The sequence below is a fragment of the Boleophthalmus pectinirostris genome, unplaced genomic scaffold, assembly GCF_026225935.1.
Source record: "Boleophthalmus pectinirostris isolate CB_2022bp ecotype Guang Dong unplaced genomic scaffold, ASM2622593v1 HiC_scaffold_4, whole genome shotgun sequence".
Taxonomy (NCBI): domain Eukaryota; kingdom Metazoa; phylum Chordata; class Actinopteri; order Gobiiformes; family Gobiidae; genus Boleophthalmus; species Boleophthalmus pectinirostris.
Genome location: NW_026571353.1, coordinates 39,294,942 through 39,312,650, shown reverse-complemented (window position 1 = coordinate 39,312,650; position 17,709 = coordinate 39,294,942). Strand labels below are relative to the sequence as shown.

The 17,709-nt window shown below is 41.8% G+C and overlaps 1 protein-coding gene across 1 annotated transcript in view; it reads right to left on the bottom strand.

Moving 5' to 3' along the window:
* Positions 1 to 17,709, bottom strand: part of fras1 (Fraser extracellular matrix complex subunit 1) — a 607,084-nt gene that overhangs the window by 238,081 nt on the left and 351,294 nt on the right. The window contains exon 30 of the mRNA XM_055161976.1: positions 11,967 to 12,290. Coding sequence (XP_055017951.1) covers positions 11,967 to 12,290 — 324 coding nt within the window. The remainder of the gene's footprint in view (positions 1 to 11,966; positions 12,291 to 17,709) is intronic.

The following is a 17,709-nucleotide window of genomic DNA, read 5'->3' as shown; positions in this document are numbered from 1 at the left end:
GGGAATCCTGCGCTCCGCCGAAATCTCTCCATCTTCATGAAAAGTTAGTCTGAAAAATAACTTTCCTAGACTCGGGTGAACAGGTTTCTAAATCAAAAAGGAAAAAAATAATAATAAACAGATAAAATATATACGCGAACAGAAAATTTGATTTGACAGCCCTAAAATATAAACACACACGCAAACACTGCACGAGGAAACTCTGTGCTCCACACAACGACGGCTGAGTTTCATTAAAATATTTCCGTACGATACAGACCTCGACACATAGTCCACGGTACAATATGTTTTTCAGTACAGTGCACTTTTGATTCAATATGGTTCGATCCAATTTCAAATAGATTTGATATGGTTCAATAAAAAGTAAAGACTTGATCATGACTGTGATTTTAAAAGTCTTTGTTAAACCACAAAGTTTGTACAAAGTTAAAATGGAAAACTCAAAACAGTGAAAATGTCAACACAACTGTAGCTCTTACTCAAAATAATTTAGTAAAATATACTTAAAGATATTCTTGGTGATACGATATATCGATATATATCGATATATATCGTATCGTTTAGTTCTGTTTTAGTCCTGGTTCAGTCCATTATTCATCAAATCGAACCTCATTTTCTCATTTTTCTTTTTAAACACCACCTCTCCTTTTCCGAGTGCTCACGGGGAATCCTGCGCTCCTCTAAATCTCTCCATCTTCATGAAAAGTTAGTCTGATAAGTAAGTTTCCTAGACTCGGGTGAACAGATTTTCTAAATCAAAAACTGGGACACCCCCGGTTTTTTTGGTGACTGGTAACAATAACATTGTGAAATGAGTGTGTAATTAAGGAGAACTGTTCTGCACTCGGCTCATTCATGACGAACATGAGTCAGTAAAGTCACGTTTTCTTTGTGCTTTGGTCGTTTTTAAGCAGCTTTTTTGTTCTGCTTTTCTTTGGCTAAACAAATGATAATTTATTCCTCTTTTAACTGTTGGCAGGGATCAAACTGATCAAAAACAGAAACACCTGGGACATTTCTTGTATAAAACTGGGACAAATCAGTGGATTTGTATAAATGTAAATAAACACTGACTGTCCCGGGTCGACAGGGACGTCTGGTCACCCTCAGCCAAAGATCTTCATTTTGTCTTCTTATGTACTTTCACTTCTTGGGTTAATATTAAATATTAACATTAAATCAGAATATTAAATTGTTAGTTTTCCATGTGACTGAGCTCCTCACCCTCAGGAGCTCGGAGTAGAGCCGCTGCTCCTCCACGTCGAGGAGTCAGCTGAGGCTCGGGGATCCGTTCTGGACGCCTCCTGGGTGTTTCCCTTGAGACGAGGCCCCGGGGAAAGACCCAGGACCTGGAGGGACGATGTCTCTGGGGTGACCTGGGAACACCTCAGGTCCCCCCAGAAGAACAAATTCAACGAGAGACGAGACGAGACACGAGGTACGAGATACGAGGTACGAGAACGAGAACGAGACATTATTTTTCCATAATGTTTCAAAAATGTGAACCAGAGTTGAGACTTGCAAGTCGTGACTTGGACTCGAGTCAGACTTAAGTCACTATTTTTAGGACTCGAGACTTGACTTGATAAAACGGACTTGGGACTCGACTTGGACTTGACTTGGACTTTTGGGCCAGTGACTCGAGACTCGACTTGGACTTGGACTTGGACTTGACTTGGACTTATGACCAGTGACTCTCGACTTGGACTTGACTTGGACTCGGACTTGACTCGGACTTGAGGTCAAAGACTTGAGACTTGCAAAAAAAAAACCTGACTTAGTCCCACCTCTGACCCGCACCACAGTCAAAGACGAGATAAAACTGTATTTTTTACATTCGTGGACGGACGCTAAGTGAATCCTAAAACTCAACTGCCACAATCTTCAACGAATCCTCTCGAAATCTCGTTTTTCGTCGTCTTCTAGGCCACAGATCCGCGCTCCCGCCTCTCGTCTCCCACAAACCGTCCTGGGGATTTATTTCTATCCAGATGATTCTCTGTGGTCTGAAAACGCTCTCGATCACGGTGTAACTTTGTCATCATTTTTTGAGCTTTGACGCCGTCCCTCCGTCCGCCGGCTGCCTCCTCCTTTCCTTTCTGTCTCCATTATAACGCTACATTACGGGGGATGCATCACTCCGCCGGCTCTCATGTTTAATGGATGAGCTTCTTCTCCGGTGGTTTGCTTTAGTTCTCGTGGGCCGCTGCCAAAACTGTCGAAAAAGCCACTACCTCGGTTTTTACGAGCTGTGCACTTTTTACTGCTCATATTTCGGGGCGAATATATTTGAAAGACGACGGGGCTCGTGCGAATCAAGACGTTAAAGTCGTCCCAAAACCGCGGTGAAACGGGGCGGATGTGTCCAGAGCTAGTATGCAAACGCGCACCTCCTGATTGAGCGTGTTTAAAAAGACCGTATTAGACTAAAACAGGACTGAACCAGGACTGAAACAGGACTAAACCTGGACTAAAACTGGACTAAAACAGGACTAAAACAGGACTGGACTAAAAACAGGACTAAACAGTAAACCAGGACTGGACTAAACAGGACTAAACCTGGACTAAAGGACTAAACAGGACTAAACTAAAACAGGACTGGACTAAAAACAGGACTAAACCAGGACTGAAAACAGGACTAAACCTGGACTAAAACAAGGACTAAACCAGGACTAAACAGGACTAAACAGGACTAAACCTGGACTAAAACAGGACTAAAACTAGGACTAAACCAGGACTAAAACTAGAACTAAACCAGGACTAAAACAGAAAAATAAAACCAGGACTAAACTAGGACTAAAACAGGACTCTCTCTTGCTCTCAAGTACAAGATTAGTCCTGGTTTAGTCCTGGTTCAATCCGGCATCTCAGTTTAAATCACGGAAACGAGAAACACCTGTTACCTGTTTTTTTTTTTTTTTTTTTTTTTTTTCATTTTGGTTTTGGGGACAAATTTTTGTTTTTTAATTTTCTTACTTTTGGTTTTATTTTGAAAAACCAATGAACGAATGACACACGGATTAAAAACTCTCCAACACAAGAGGCTTTATTCACGCTCTCCGGAAGACGTTTGGAAACATGCGGACGACGATTTCCGATGTCGTTACCGATTCTGGGCTATAATAAAAACTTTTATTTTTATTATATTTTACCACAAACGGACCAAACATTCAGAACTTCCTGGAGACCCGAACTGTTATTATGTTGTTTCCTCATCACAAACATAACTAAAGATGTAATATCTGGGTTTCACGTGACGTCACAGGGCGACGTTTGTCAGCGCAAAATCAGACGGAGGCAGGAAGTGAACCGACTGGAGGAAAATGTCGATGTGTTGTGTAGTTTACCTCTGTGCCAATCGTTCTAACTGAGAGAAGGAAAAGCCATTTTTTTAGAGAACCGAATATAGTCGTCCACAAAGGTCAGAAATGGGAAAAGCCGACAGAACAACGCCGTAAAAAAGTGGATTACAAACCTGTTTGTGGTCGGGAGGAGCAGAATTCACTAATGCTCGTGTCTGCAGTGACACTTCAACAAAGGTTTGTTACAAAGATAAATAGTTTTTTGTGGTTTACCTAAACATAAACGAATCATTAACGACTAACGGCGAACGAGGTTTGTGGACATTAAATAGTTCAGGTAGAGGTCACTGCCGATACACTGCAGTTTTTCCCATAACGTCTATACACATAAAATAAGAGAAACACTCACCCCGGCCAAGACCAAACCATAATCATCATTTAGACCAGAAGTGTCAAACTCATTTTGTTCGGGGGCCGTATCCAAATTACTTTGATCCCAAAGGGGCCAGATCAGAAAACTCATGTCATATTAACTCCAAAAATAAAAATAAGTTCAAATATTTGTGCAGAGAAACACAAATCTATTACAGAAATCTTTTTTAATTGATGAACTCTTTCTTTTACAAAATATTATAATATTATGAACAACCTGAAACTTTAAGAAAAATACAATTTCAACACAAAGTTTTAACATTAACTTGTATAAATAGGAATAAGTAAATTTTTGTAGTAAAATCCTGCACTCGGCTCCACTTTTCTCATGTTGGACATTTTTCTGATGAGGGTGTCACGGTCAACAGTCAAAACGATCGTCCTTTAAGAGCGTTTGGAAAGAGACAAGTCTTCATTTGTGCTGCTCTGGTGGGAGGGGCCACGTACAGAGACACTGGAGACGCTGCTGTGATAAACACCACAGAAAATTAACAAGATTTTAATAGAAAATATAATAAAAATATTTTAGTAGAAAATCAGCCAAGGGCCAGATTAAAGGTCTTGGAGGGCCGGATCTGGCCCCCGGGCCGTATGTTTGACACCTGTGATTTAGACGTTTTGCACCGAGGTTGAGGACCCATCCACTCACAAAAAAAGTTCTATGCCTCCAAACTTTTGTACTTTGCCTTCATCTGTTGTCTGGTGTAGAACGACGTCTGAAGAGATAAATAGTTGTTGATCTCCTCTGCCTCGATTGTCGACAAATCTTTTACTTCGGTTGAAAATTCTCTCATTTACAATAAGACGAGGTCACGCCCAATATATTTGTCAACTAAAGCTACGTTCAGACTGCAGGGCTTAATGCTCAATTACGATTTTTTTGTGAAATCCGATGTTTTTTCGAGGTCGTTCACATTTCCAGTTAAATGTGACTTGTATGTGACTCCAGTGTGAACATTAAACGGTCCAAAAGTGTCCCACATGTGACACTGGAGACACGACGACGTCAACCGCAGCGAGCGTCTCTGTGTTTACAGAAGTTGTCCAAACATGGACGCAGCATCGAGCACCTGGAGATTTTAAAGTTCCTCTCGTACCGGAGCCAGAACATGAACAACTTACTTGTTTTAAGGAGGAGATTGAGAAGGAGAAGGACGAGGTTTTTGGTCATGGTGTTTTGTGGTGAGTGGAGATGTGCTTCACTTCAGTCACATGGATCATTAACAGTTTTCTCCTACTTCAGTGCAGAATAGTGACGTTTGCAGTGTTGGGAAGTTTACTTTTAAAATGTAATCCCCTACAGATTACAGATTACATACACAAAAATGTAGTTTGTAACGTAATCCATTAAATTATTTAAAGTGAGTAATGTAATCTGATTACTTTGGATTACTTGATTTGCTGTAGAGAAACAAAGACGAGGAAATCTTCACATAAGAAGTTTTGTCTGATAAAAGAAAATAAAAAGTCCAAACTTTACTGAACCAAATTAAAAATATTATTGATAGAAGAAGAAGAAACACGTCCACACAGCAGGATTTAGTCCTGTTAAATCCTGTTTGAGACCTGGTTTAAACCTGGTTTTAGTCCTGGTTTAGACCTGGTTTAGTCCTAGTTTAGACCTGGTTTAGACCTGGTTTAGACCTGGTTTAGTCCTAGTTTAGACTTGGTTTTAGACCTGGTTTAGACCTGGTTTAGACCTGGTTTTAGACCTGGTTTAGACCTGGTTTAGTCCTAGTTTAGACTTGGTTTTAGACCTGGTTTAGACCTGGTTTAGGACCTGGTTTAGACCTGGTTTAGTCCTGGTTTAGACCTGGTTTAGTCCTGGTTTAGACCTGGTTTAGACCTGGTTTAGACCTGGTTTTAGACCTGGTTTAGACCTGGTTTAGACCTGGTTTAGTCCTGGTTTAGACCTGGTTTAGTCCTGGTTTAGACCTGGTTTAGACCTGGTTTAGTCCTGGTTTAGACCTGGTTTAGTGTCCGGCAATGAGTGGAATTACTGGAAAGAAAAAAAAAAAAAGGGAATTGCCCAAAATGTGAAAACAGTAAAATCCCTCTGTGTAATACTTTTATTTCAAGAAAGTAACGTGTAGGTGGATGAACCGTTCACACTGAAGTCACATGTCAAAAGATCAGATATGTGTCAGTTTCAGGAGCACAGATCCAAGTGTCCTGGGTCACATTTGAAAAAAATCGGATCTGTGTGGTTCAGACATTAAAAGATCAGATACAGGAACATAGGGGCCAAAAAAATCGGATTTGGGTCACTTCAGGTGCAGACTGAACACAGCCTAACTGCTCGTACTTTTGCCTCACTTCTGACTCTAAATCCTGACAATAAGAACTCTTCTCCACATCTGTGTTCTCCAGAGCCGCGTTTGTTTGTCGTGTTTGTTTGTCGTGTTTGTCTTCACTTCCTGCCCTCCACCTGAAATTCGCGCATCATCGTGATCACGTGACCGAAACCCTCCTATTATGTCAAATATTTTTAGTGTGTTTCTTCCTTCTTGAAGTCGTATCAGGAGTCGTGGTAGAACTTTTGCATTGTTTTTTTTTTTCCGTTTGTTTGTCCGAGATCCAGCGTCAGCGGTTTTAAATCCGCACGAGTCTTTGTTTAATCCTTCGGTCTCACAGACGGACGATACGCACCTGTGTGTTTTTCCATTTACACTGTTTTTATTTCACGTGTCACACTGAACTAAATGCAAATTGTGCGTCTGGAAGAGCAACGGTCTGATGTGGTTTCCTCATCACAAACTCACCCGCAGACACACGAAGAATAAAGAGTCAAACAAACAAACTGTGAGAAAGAAACAAACACGAGTCCAGTGGGTTTTTAAGAAGGAAACGACATTAAAACTTAAAGCGTCACAGATTCTAACTCCAGATCAAACACAAGAACAACACCAACGGAAAGAGTAGTAGTAGTAGTAGTAGTAGTAGTAGTAGTAGTAGTAGTAGTAGTAGTAGTAGTAGTAGTAGTAGTAGTAGTAGTAGTAGTAGTAGTAGTAGTAGTAGTAGTAGTAGTAGTAGTAGTAGTAGTAGTAGTAGTAGTAGTAGTAGTAGTAGTAGTAGTAGTAGTAGTAGTAGTAGTAGCAGTAGTAGTAGTAGCAGTAGTAGTAGTAGTAGTAGTAGTAGTAGTAGTAGTAGTAGTAGTAGTAGTAGTAGTAGTAGTAGTAGTAGTAGTAGTAGTAGTAGTAGTAGTAGTAGTAGTAGTAGTAGTAGTAGTAGTAGTAGTAGTAGTAGTAGTAGTAGTAGTAGTAGTAGTAGTAGTAGTAGTAGTAGTAGTAGTAGTAGTAGTAGTAGCAGTAGTAGTAGTAGTAGTAGTAGTAGTAGTAGTAGTAGTAGTAGTAGTAGTAGTAGTAGTAGTAGTAGTAGTAGTAGTAGTAGTAGTAGTAGTAGTAGTAGTAGTAGTAGTAGTAGTAGTAGTAGTAGCAGTAGTAGTAGTAGTAGTAGTAGTAGTAGTAGTAGTAGCAGTAGTAGTAGTAGCAGTAGTAGTAGTAGTAGTAGTAGTAGTAGTAGTAGTAGTAGTAGTAGTAGTAGTAGTAGTAGTAGTAGTAGTAGTAGTAGTAGTAGTAGTAGTAGTAGTAGCAGTAGTAGTAGTAGTAGTAGTAGTAGTAGTAGCAGTAGTAGTAGTAGTAGTAGTAGTAGTAGTAGTAGTAGTAGTAGTAGTAGTAGTAGCAGTAGTAGTAGTAGTAGTAGTAGTAGTAGTAGACAGTAGTAGTAGTAGCAGTAGTAGTAGTAGTAGCAGTAGTAGTAGTAGTAGTAGTAGTAGCAGTAGTAGTAGTAGTAGTAGCAGTAGTAGTAGTAGTAGTAGTAGTAGTTGTTGTAGTAGCAGTAGTAGTAGTAGCAGTAGTAGTAGTAGTAGTAGTAGTAGTAGTAGTAGTAGTAGTAGTAGTAGTAGTAGTAGTAGTAGTAGTAGTAGTAGTAGTAGTAGTAGTAGTAGTAGTAGTAGTAGTAGTAGTAGTAGTAGTAGTAGTAGTAGTAGTAGCAGTAGTAGTAGTAGTAGTAGCAGTAGTAGTAGTAGTAGTAGTAGTAGTAGTAGTAGTAGTAGTAGTAGTAGTAGTAGTAGTAGTAGTAGTAGTAGTAGTTTAGCTCTGGTCTTTTCAAACTGTTGGTTTCGCTCTCTGTGTGTAGTCCTGTAATACTGTAGTACTGTAGTACTGTAGTCCTGTAGTACTGTAGTACTGTAGTCCTGTAGTACTGTAGTACTGTAGTACTGTAGTACTGTAGTACTGTAGTACTGTAGTACTGTAGTCCTGTAGTACTCTCCTCCACTCACATAAAAATTTGACCTAAACTTGAGGACACTAATCAATCAAAAAATAAAAAATAAATAAATCAAGACTCCAAAAACATCGACTGTGTTAAAGTTTAAAGTTAACGAGAAAAGAAAGTCCCACTTACAAACATGTTTACACGGTTTATGTTTCGGAGAATATTCCCAACTCGGAACTTGTTGAGAGAAAAACAACTGCCCGAATTCCCCGAACTAATCTTCCACGCGTTTGAGCAGAGTCCAGCGCCAAAAGCGAACAGAAATTGAGGAGAGCGGTTGCCACGGAAACGTCAATTAACGTCGCCGGCCGTTTTAGACGAGTGAGAAGGACGAGGCCGGGTCACAGTCACCGACATCATCATCGTCGTGGCGACTCTCGGAGCTGAAGAAGAACTATCCTGGTCCTGCTCGTTTCTACGGATACGTCGTTGCTCTGTCCGGAATGTTCCACAGTGTGACATTAAACAGCTCGACTTGACGTTTATTCGATTACAGGTGGGTTTAGAACTTGAAAAATACTGAGAAAAAAAGACAGACATTCTCCACAGATCTGACCCGTGACCTGGTCTGGTTTGGTCTCCACGAAGACAGAAAGGTTTAATGCCACACTGTGGAACATTCTAGACGAAGTAGCAGTAGTAGTAGTTGTTGTAGTAGTTGTAGTAGTTGTAGATGTTGTTGTTGTAGTTGTAGTAGTAGTTGTAGATGTAGATGTAGTAGTAGTAGTAGTAGTAGTAGTAGTAGTAGTAGTAGTAGTAGTAGTAGTAGTAGTAGTAGTAGTAGTAGTAGTAGTAGTAGTAGTAGTAGTAGTAGTAGTACTAGTTGTAGTAGTAGTAGTAGTAATAGTAATAGTAGTAGTAGTAGTAGTAGTAGTAGTAGTAGTAGTAGTAGTAGTAGTAGTAGTAGTAGTAGTAGTAGTAGTAGTAGTAGTAGTAGTAGTGTAGTAGTAGTAGTAGTAGTAGTAGTAGTAGTAGTAGTAGTAGTAGTAGTAGTAGTAGTAGTAGTAGTAGTAGTAGTAGTAGTAGTAGTAGTAGTAGTAGTAGTAGTAGTAGTAGTAGTAGTAGTAGTAGTAGTAGTAGTAGTAGTAGTAGTAGTAGTAGTAGTAGTAGTAGTAGTAGTAGTAGTAGTAGTAGTAGTAGTAGTAGTAGTAGTAGTAGTAGTAGTAGTAGCAGTAGTAGTAGTAGTAGTAGTAGTAGTAGTAGTAGTAGTAGTAGTAGTAGTAGTAGTAGTAGTAGTAGTAGTAGTAGTAGTAGTAGTAGTAGTAGTAGTAGTAGTAGTAGTAGTAGCAGTAGTAGTAGTAGTAGTAGTAGTAGTAGTAGTAGTAGTAGTAGTAGTAGTAGTCAGTAGTAGTAGTAGTAGTAGTAGTAGTAGTAGTAGTAGTAGTAGTAGTAGTAGTAGTAGTAGTAGTAGTAGTAGTAGTAGTAGTAGTAGTAGTAGTAGTAGTAGTAGTAGTAGTAGTAGTAGTAGTAGTAGTAGTAGTAGTAGTAGTAGTAGTAGTAGTAGTAGTAGTAGTAGTAGTAGTAGTAGTAGTAGTAGTAGTAGTAGTAGTAGTAGTAGTAGTAGTAGTAGTAGTAGTAGTAGTAGTAGTAGTAGTAGTAGTAGTAGTAGTAGTAGTAGTAGTAGTAGTAGTAGTAGTAGTAGTAGTAGTAGTAGTAGTAGTAGTAGTAGTAGTAGTAGTAGTAGTAGTAGTAGTAGTAGTAGTAGTAGTAGTAGTAGTAGTAGTAGTAGTAGTAGTAGTAGTAGTACAGTAGTAGTAGTAGTAGTAGTAGTAGTAGTAGTAGTAGTAGTAGTAGTAGTAGTAGTAGTAGTAGTAGTAGTAGTAGTAGTAGTAGTAGTAGTAGTAGTAGTAGTAGTAGTAGTAGTAGTAGTAGTAGTAGTAGTAGTAGTAGTAGTAGTAGTAGTAGTAGTAGTAGTAGTAGTAGTTGTAGTTGTAGTTAGAGAATTAGTTTTTATTCGCTGTTGAAAATATCCATAAATGTTAAACTGTTGTATTAGTAAAACATTAAACTTTTGTATGAGTCGACATGTTTCTTGTCTAATTTAATTTAATTTGCCAAATAAAAACCCTGGACTGAAAAATCCACCAGAAATAGATTCAAATATTCAGCAGAGCAGCTCTTTGTTCAAACTACGGAGCAAAACTGGTGAGTGAATCATCGTCCAGAGCGACTTACTGTGGGAGAGTTTTTGTCAATGAAAAGCGCTGTGGGTAAAATACAAAAATACACTCTTGGTTTGTTTTTTTTTTTTGTTTTTTGTTTTTTGTTTGGAGGTTGAGCTCAGAGACCCTCGACTCTTCTCCAGCCTCCTGCAAATCAATACTGCACCAGCAAAACACAAATCACAGTCGTACAGTCGCCGCTCGCTGGAAAGAGCCGAGGAGGAGAAGCTCGGTGAGAAAAACCTGAAATCTGCTCAGGCCTGGTTTGGTTCAGGATTAAACGACCGATATTTGACCAAACAGACTTTTGATTAATGATGTCGTTGTCTCCTTGGTCTGAATTAGGGCTAAACCAGGTCTAAACTAGGACTAAATTAGGACTAATCTACAGCTAAACCAGGGCTAAACCAGCACTAAACCAGGACTAAACCAGGAAACTTTTAAACTAAACCAGGTTTTAACTAGGGCTAAATCAGGGCTTAACTATGGAGAATGTTCTTTGGACAGATGAGACAAAACTGGAGCTCTTTGGCAAGACACATCAGCTCTATGTTCACAGATGCAAAAATGAAGCAGACCAAGAAAAGAACACTGTCCCCACTGTGAAGCACGGAGGAGGCTTGGTTTTGCTTTATCTGGTACAACGGAATCTCAAAACTGTCAAGGTGTTTTGGAACGAAACGTTTTTTTGTTTTGTTTTTTTTAACCTTTATTTAACCAGGAAAAAGTGTAATTGAGATTAAAAATCTCTTTTTCAAGAGCGTCCTGACCAAGAGGCCACAAAACTACAGGTTCAAAACATAAAAATATACATATAAAACATTCAGTAAAACAGAACAATCAACACAATTCAAAGATCATTAAAACAATTACACCCTGAGGAGTCCAGATCTTTGTTTTTTAAAATCTGTTTAAAAGATTCTAAGGAGACCAGCTCCTTTAACTTCTAATCATTTTGTAAAAAGTTCCATGCTGAAACTGAAAAGCTTTGCCAAACTCAGACTTCACTCTGGGAACTGACAACAAAAGCAAATCGTGCGATCGCAGGCTGTAGGCCCCAGAACTTTTCTGAACTACATACTTTTGCAGGTAAGACGGGACCAAGAAAACATTTATAGACCATCAGATATAAATATCTGAGCCTCCGTGTGGCTCGGGAAGTCCACATGTGCAGACAGAACACAGAGGTGTGTGAACTCTGAGACCAGTGAGAAACTTCAGACTGTGTCCAGAGTCACAGACTCTGAGCAGAAACATTCATATAAACCACATCACCACAGTCCAGCAGCGACATAAATGTGACTTCTACAAGCCTCTTCCAAGCCTCAAATGAAAGACCGAGCCTAATCCTAAAAAAGAAGCCTAATTTCACCATCAGTTTTTGATTTAATTGCTGTAAGTGAAATGCGAACGAAAGTGAGCTGTCAATCCAAAGACTTAAATACTTGTACTTGTCCACTCAGTTTGAGCACCTTGTAAAGTAGAGATTCGAAGAAGATCTGAGGTCACTGACAGTTACAGAAATCGTTTGTGCAACAAAATATAAAGTTAAGAGTACCATCATTTTTGTCCCGGTCAGTTTCATTATTACATTTTTTCTAATAATTCTGTTTAACCGCAGGTGAAAAGCAACGTTTGATTTTTGTTGGGCAATTTTCAGATAATTTTTATTTATTATTGCTTTTGTCAGTTTCAAGTTACGACCATTGTTGATTTTTCTTTCATTGCCAGAGGTTCACCAACTATTTTGTCCACGACTGTGTATGCAAAAAAATAATAATAAAACCCTGACCTTCTGGTGAATATCGATCCTGAGCAGCACGTTCTTGTAGTTGTGGCCGTCGTTGATCTGCAGAACCGCACTGTCGTGGGCGGAGTCGGACCCGTCGTGCAGGTACTGGACCTGCCGCCGCCACAGTTCGTCCAGTTTGAAGCGGTTGAGGGCGCGGTCGGCGTGGAGGCGGGTCAGGCGGCCGTGCTGGGGAGGTTCCAGGACCATCACCAGGACGTCGGCCGCGTTGTCGGGGTCTTCGACGTGGAGGACGGACCTGGAGAGCGACGCCGCGGCTCCGGGACCTTCCACCGCCAGAGGAGAGAGGGTCAGGACCCGAGGAGCCTGGAACAACGACCAGAGTTTACATCATCTACTCCTTAAATGACTTTGTAAATTCTATTTTTCTTCCTTCAAACTTCAACTCGACTGTGCACAAATGTCTCTCCGATAAATGACACGTAGTTTTAGAAAACGTTGTGCGACAGCGGCTCAGTGGGTCGAGTGTTTGTCCACTGATCTGAAAGTTGGTGGTTCAAATCCCGTTCTTGACACAAACATAAACCAGGTCTAAACTAGGATTAATCGGGTCTAAACCAGGACCAAACCAGGACTAAACTAGAACTAAAACAGGTCTAGACTAGAACTAAACCAGGTCTAAACTAGAACTAAACCAGGTGAGTGAAACCTAGGTGCTAAAGGTCTAAACCAGGTAAACTGGTCTAAACTGGTCTAAACGGTCTAAACGTGAAAACTGGGCTAAACGTGATGAGGAGAAGGAGCCGGTGTCTCTCTGAGATCAGACGCACTCAGACCTGAACTGAAGCTGTGTTCAGGAGAAACACCCAAAGTACAAATACACACATTTTGTTCGCTCCGAGTTCCAACCGACTCATGAAAACTTCAAACTTCCAGTCGACTTTACAGCTCGGCCCGACTCTGTTTCACTGCAGCAGCGACGGGGACCTGCACCGGCACTGGACCGGTCTGGACCGGTCTGGACCGGTCTGGACCAGTCTAGGACCAGTCTGGACCGGTCTGGACCGGCCTGAGAGACGAGTAAAGGACACACCGAGGTCCCCGTGGTCCAAAAACTACTTTGACTGTTCAAGGGTTTCAGAGTCTTGTTCTATGCGACGGTTTTGAGAACTTTTCCGAAATTAAAACACATTCAAAGACTTTTATTACACAAAATAGACTCTTGTGAGCTTTTAGTTAAACCAGGTCTAAACCAGGTCTAAACCAGGACTAAACCAGGATTAAACCAAGACTAAACCAGGTCTAAACTAGGTACTAAACCAGGTCTAAACCAGGTCTAAACCAGGACTAAACCAGGAGTCTAAACTAAGGTCTAAAACCAGGACTAAACCAAGTCTAAACCAGGTCTAAACTAAATAATCTAAACCAGGACTAAACCAGGCTAAACTAAACCAGGACTAAACCAGGACTAAACCAGGCCTAAACTAGGGCTCTAAATGAGGTCTAAACTAGAGCTAAACCTGGACAAAACAAGGATTAAACCAGGTCTAAACTAAGAATAAACCAGAGGAAAACCAGGACAAACCCAAGTCTTAACTAGGCCTAAACTAGGTCTAAATAATGTCTAAACAAGGACTAAACAAGGACTAAACCAGGTCTAAACTAGGTCTAAACCAGGTCTAAACCAGGTCTAAACTAGGTCTTAACCAGGACTATACAGTTGTTACACTAGTTCCAAACCAGGACTAACCTAAAAAAGGACAAAACGTGGTTTAAATTTACTCTAAATTCATCAAATATTTGAACAGTCGAGGATTTAAAAGTCCAAAATGACTCAAAACTGACTCTTGTAGCTTTAAGTCGTGTTATAAAGTCGTCAAAAACAGACCTGGAGTTGTGTTTTCTTTTGAATCATCAGAACATCAGATCAAATAAAACCGTGATCTCGTCCCTTTTCACCTGCTGCAGATTTGGACGTGTTCAAAAGTCGGTAAAAACGGGACAGTTTCCGTCAACATCAGATCAAATCCACTGAAGCTTTGGATTATGAAACATAAATGAAGCGACAGCGGCGCAGCCAAATACAAGATACAGGAAAAAAGACTGGATCAATATTAAAGGGAAACAACTTCAAGAGTCGCTGCAGGTTTGACTCTGTGTTTCCTGTCGTTTTCTTTGGATTCTGTTGTTGTGTCATTGGGCAAGACGCCTGTGGGAAGGAGCTGGAGGATAGCGGCCATGTCTCTGTCAGTCTGCCCCGGGGCAACTGGTTTGGCTGGAATGTCCCTCAGTGTGGCATTAAACTCATCTGGTCAGCGAAACCAGGTCTAAACCAGGACTAAACCAGGTCTAAACAAGGACTAAACCAGGTCTAAACCAGGTCTAAACCAGGTCTAAACTAAACCAAGTCTAAACCAAAACCAGGTCTAAACCAGGACTAAACCAGGACTAAACCAGGTCTAAACCAGGACTAAACCAGTCTAAACCAAGTCTAAACCAGGTCTAAACCAAAAACCAAGGTCTAAACCAGGTCTAAACCAGGTCTAAACCAGTCTAAACCAAGTCTAAACCAAGTCTAAACCAGTCTAAACCAGGTCTAAACCAGGTCTAAACCAAGTCTAAACCAAGGTCTAAACCAGGTCTAAACCAGGTCTAAACCAGTCTAAACCAGGTCTAAACCAAGTCTAAACCAAGTCTAAACCAGGTCTAAACCAAGTCTAAACCAAGTCTAAACCAGGTCTAAACCAAGTCTAAACCAAGTCTAAACCAGGTCTAAACCAAGTCTAAACCAAGTCTAAACCAGGTCTAAACCAGGTCTAAACCAGGTCTAAACCAGGTCTAAACTAAACTCTAAACCAAAAACCAGGTCTAAACCAAGTCTAAACCAGGTCTAAACCAGGTCTAACTCACTGTGGCATTAAACTCATGTCCATGTCGATGTCCTGGTTCAGTCCTGGTTCAGTCCTGGTCCAGTCCTGGTTCAGTCCTAGTCCAGTCCTGGTCCAGTCCTGGTCCAGTCCTGGTCCAGTCCTGGTTCAGTCCTGGTTTAGTCCTAGTTTAGTCCTGGTTTAGTCCTGGTTTAGTCCTGGTCCAGTCCTGGTTCAGTCCTGGTCAGTCCTGGTTCAGTCCTGTTTCTGTAGTCCTGGTTCAGTCCTGTTGTTCAGTCCTGGTTCAGTCCTGGTTTAGTCCTGGTTTAGTCCTGTTTAGTCCTGGTTCCTGGTTAGTCCTGGTTCAGTCCTGGTTCAGTCCTGGTTTAGTCCTGGTTTAGTCCTGGTTTAGTCCTGGTTTCAGTCCTGGTTTCAGTCCTGGTTTAGTCCTGTTTAGTCCTTTTAGTCCTGGTTTAGTCCTGGTTTAGTCCTGGTTTAGTCCTGGTTTAGTCCTGGTTCAGTCCTGGTTCAGTCCTGGTTTAGTCCTGGTTTAGTCCTGGTTTAGTCCTGGTTTAGTCCTGGTTTCCTGGTTTAGTCCTGGTTTAGTCCTGGTTAGTTCCTGGTTTTAGTCCTGGTTCAGTCCTGGTTTAGTCCTGTTTAGTCCTGGTTCAGTCCTGGTTCAGTCCTGGTTCAGTCCTGGTTTAGTCCTGGTTTAGTCCTGGTTCAGTCCTGGTCCAGTCCTGGTTTAGTCCTGGTTCAGTCCTGGTTCAGTCCTGGTTTGGTTCCAGTCCTGGTTTAGTCCTGGTTTAGTCCTGGTTAGTCCTGGTTCAGTCCTGGTTTAGTCCTGGTTTAGTCCTGGTTTAGTCAGTCCTGGTTTAGTCCTGGTTCAGTCCTGGTTTCCTAGTCCTGGTTTAGTCCTGGTTTAGTCCTGGTCCAGTCCTGGTTCAGTCCTGTCCTAGTTTCTGGTTAGTCCTGGTTAGTCCTGGTTTAGTCCTGTGCCACGAACGTTTCCGTTTGTTTTTCTAGATATTTTCGAGCTGTAACTGAACAAACGTAAAGTGGATCTGTTGAACGTCGCACCGCGGACGACGTATCCGCGGCGACGAGCGGGTGACGGACCCCTCGCAGGAAAGTTCCGCAGTGGACCTTGACGACAGCGGCGTTGTCGGTGGACGGCGCCCGGAGTGAGTCAGAGTCGTATGTAAATGTCATCCTCAGCCCGAAGTCTCTGCTCTTCTCTCTCACATTATTAGTCGAATAAATTACAGGGGCCCATTTCCTTCCTCATTTATCGAGGTTGTGACTTTACCCCGTCCAATTTCACTTCAGATTCTGTCCGTGACTTTGAAAACGTGCATTTTCCCCGGCCGCACGTATCTTCAGTGTCATAAATCCACCCGGAGTCTTTTACTTCCTTAAAGGACACAGATTAGGCAAAAGTGAGTGTTTTAGAGCTTTTTAAATGAGCCGGATCAGCCTAAACGGACTCCTGCGAGCTGTAAGTCATGTCAGTGACTAGATGTCACCTCCTCCCAAACACGCCTGGAGTTGTGTTCGGTTTCATTCCCGCCTGCTCAAAACGCTCTGTTCCACCTTGTGATGTCATCAAGTGGTGGTTTTCAAGTGTTTAGTAATGATCCAGATGTTTCTAGTGAAGGTGTGTGGAGTTTAAAAACACAGTGGAGAACCAGGTCTACACTAGAACTAAACCACGTCAAACTAGGACTAAACCAGGACTAAACCTGGACTAAACCAGGTCTAAACCAGGACTAAACCAGGACTAAACCTGGACTGAAACCAGGACTAAACCAGGACTGAAACCAGGGACTGAACCAGGACTTAAACCAGGTCTAAACTGAAACCAGGACTAAACCAGGACTAACCAGGACTGAAACCCAGGACTGAACCAGGACTAACCAGACTAAACCGACTAAACCTTCTTATTAGTGGATTATAAATATAAACACACTGGAGCCGATCGCTGTAATGACATGTGACTTTCTTCTAGTGTCAGACTTCGAGTCCGAGAAAAGATCGAGTCCAAGCGCCTTCAAGACCGAGACAAGATCAGACAGACAGAATCCGAGCACTTTCAAGACCGAGACAAGTCCAAGACAAGACCGAGACAAGTCCAAGACAAGTAACAAGCACCACAATCAGTCAAAGTCCCAAGACAGTCCAGAGCAAGTCCAGTCCAAGACAAAGACCGATCAAGACACCTTCAAGACCGAAGAACAGACAATCCGAGACTTTCCAAGACCGGAAAGACCGAATCCGCTCTTCAAGCGAAGACCGATCAGCCTCAAGCACCAGAAAGACCGAGAAAGACCGAGACTGAGTCAACAGTGACCGAGCAAGTCAGACAGACTGAGTCCAAGCGTCTTCAAGACCGAGACAAGACCGAGTTACTCAAATATGTGTAAATGAAACAAAACACAATTCCAGTTCTGTTTTTGTTGACTTAATTTGACTTAAAGCTCACAGGAGCCACTTTTGTGTGATACAGATTCAGTTTTTCACGTTTTGAGGAGAGTAAAAATCATCTAGAGCTCGAGACGCTCGAGACGCTCGAGACGCACGAGACGCACGAGACGCAGGAGACGTGTCCTTCAGACGACGACGGCCGTGTCAGAGGGAGTTTTTCTCGGGCCGTTCCAGGTCGCTCTATTGACGATCCCTCTTCCCCTCGTCCCGCTCCGACTCTCCCGGCGCCGGAGCATCAGTTTCCCGAGAGACGAGCGGCATCGGCCCAAACCCCGAGAACAACAGACAAGACGGAGGAGGAGAGGAGACGAGGCGACTGACCGAGCGAACGAGGGAGCGACTCCACGGCTCCACTGCCCCCGGAACAGAACATTCACAGAGAGATTTGTCTGAGGAGACGAGAAGAGGGAGAGAGAAGAGCCGTCCATCACAGA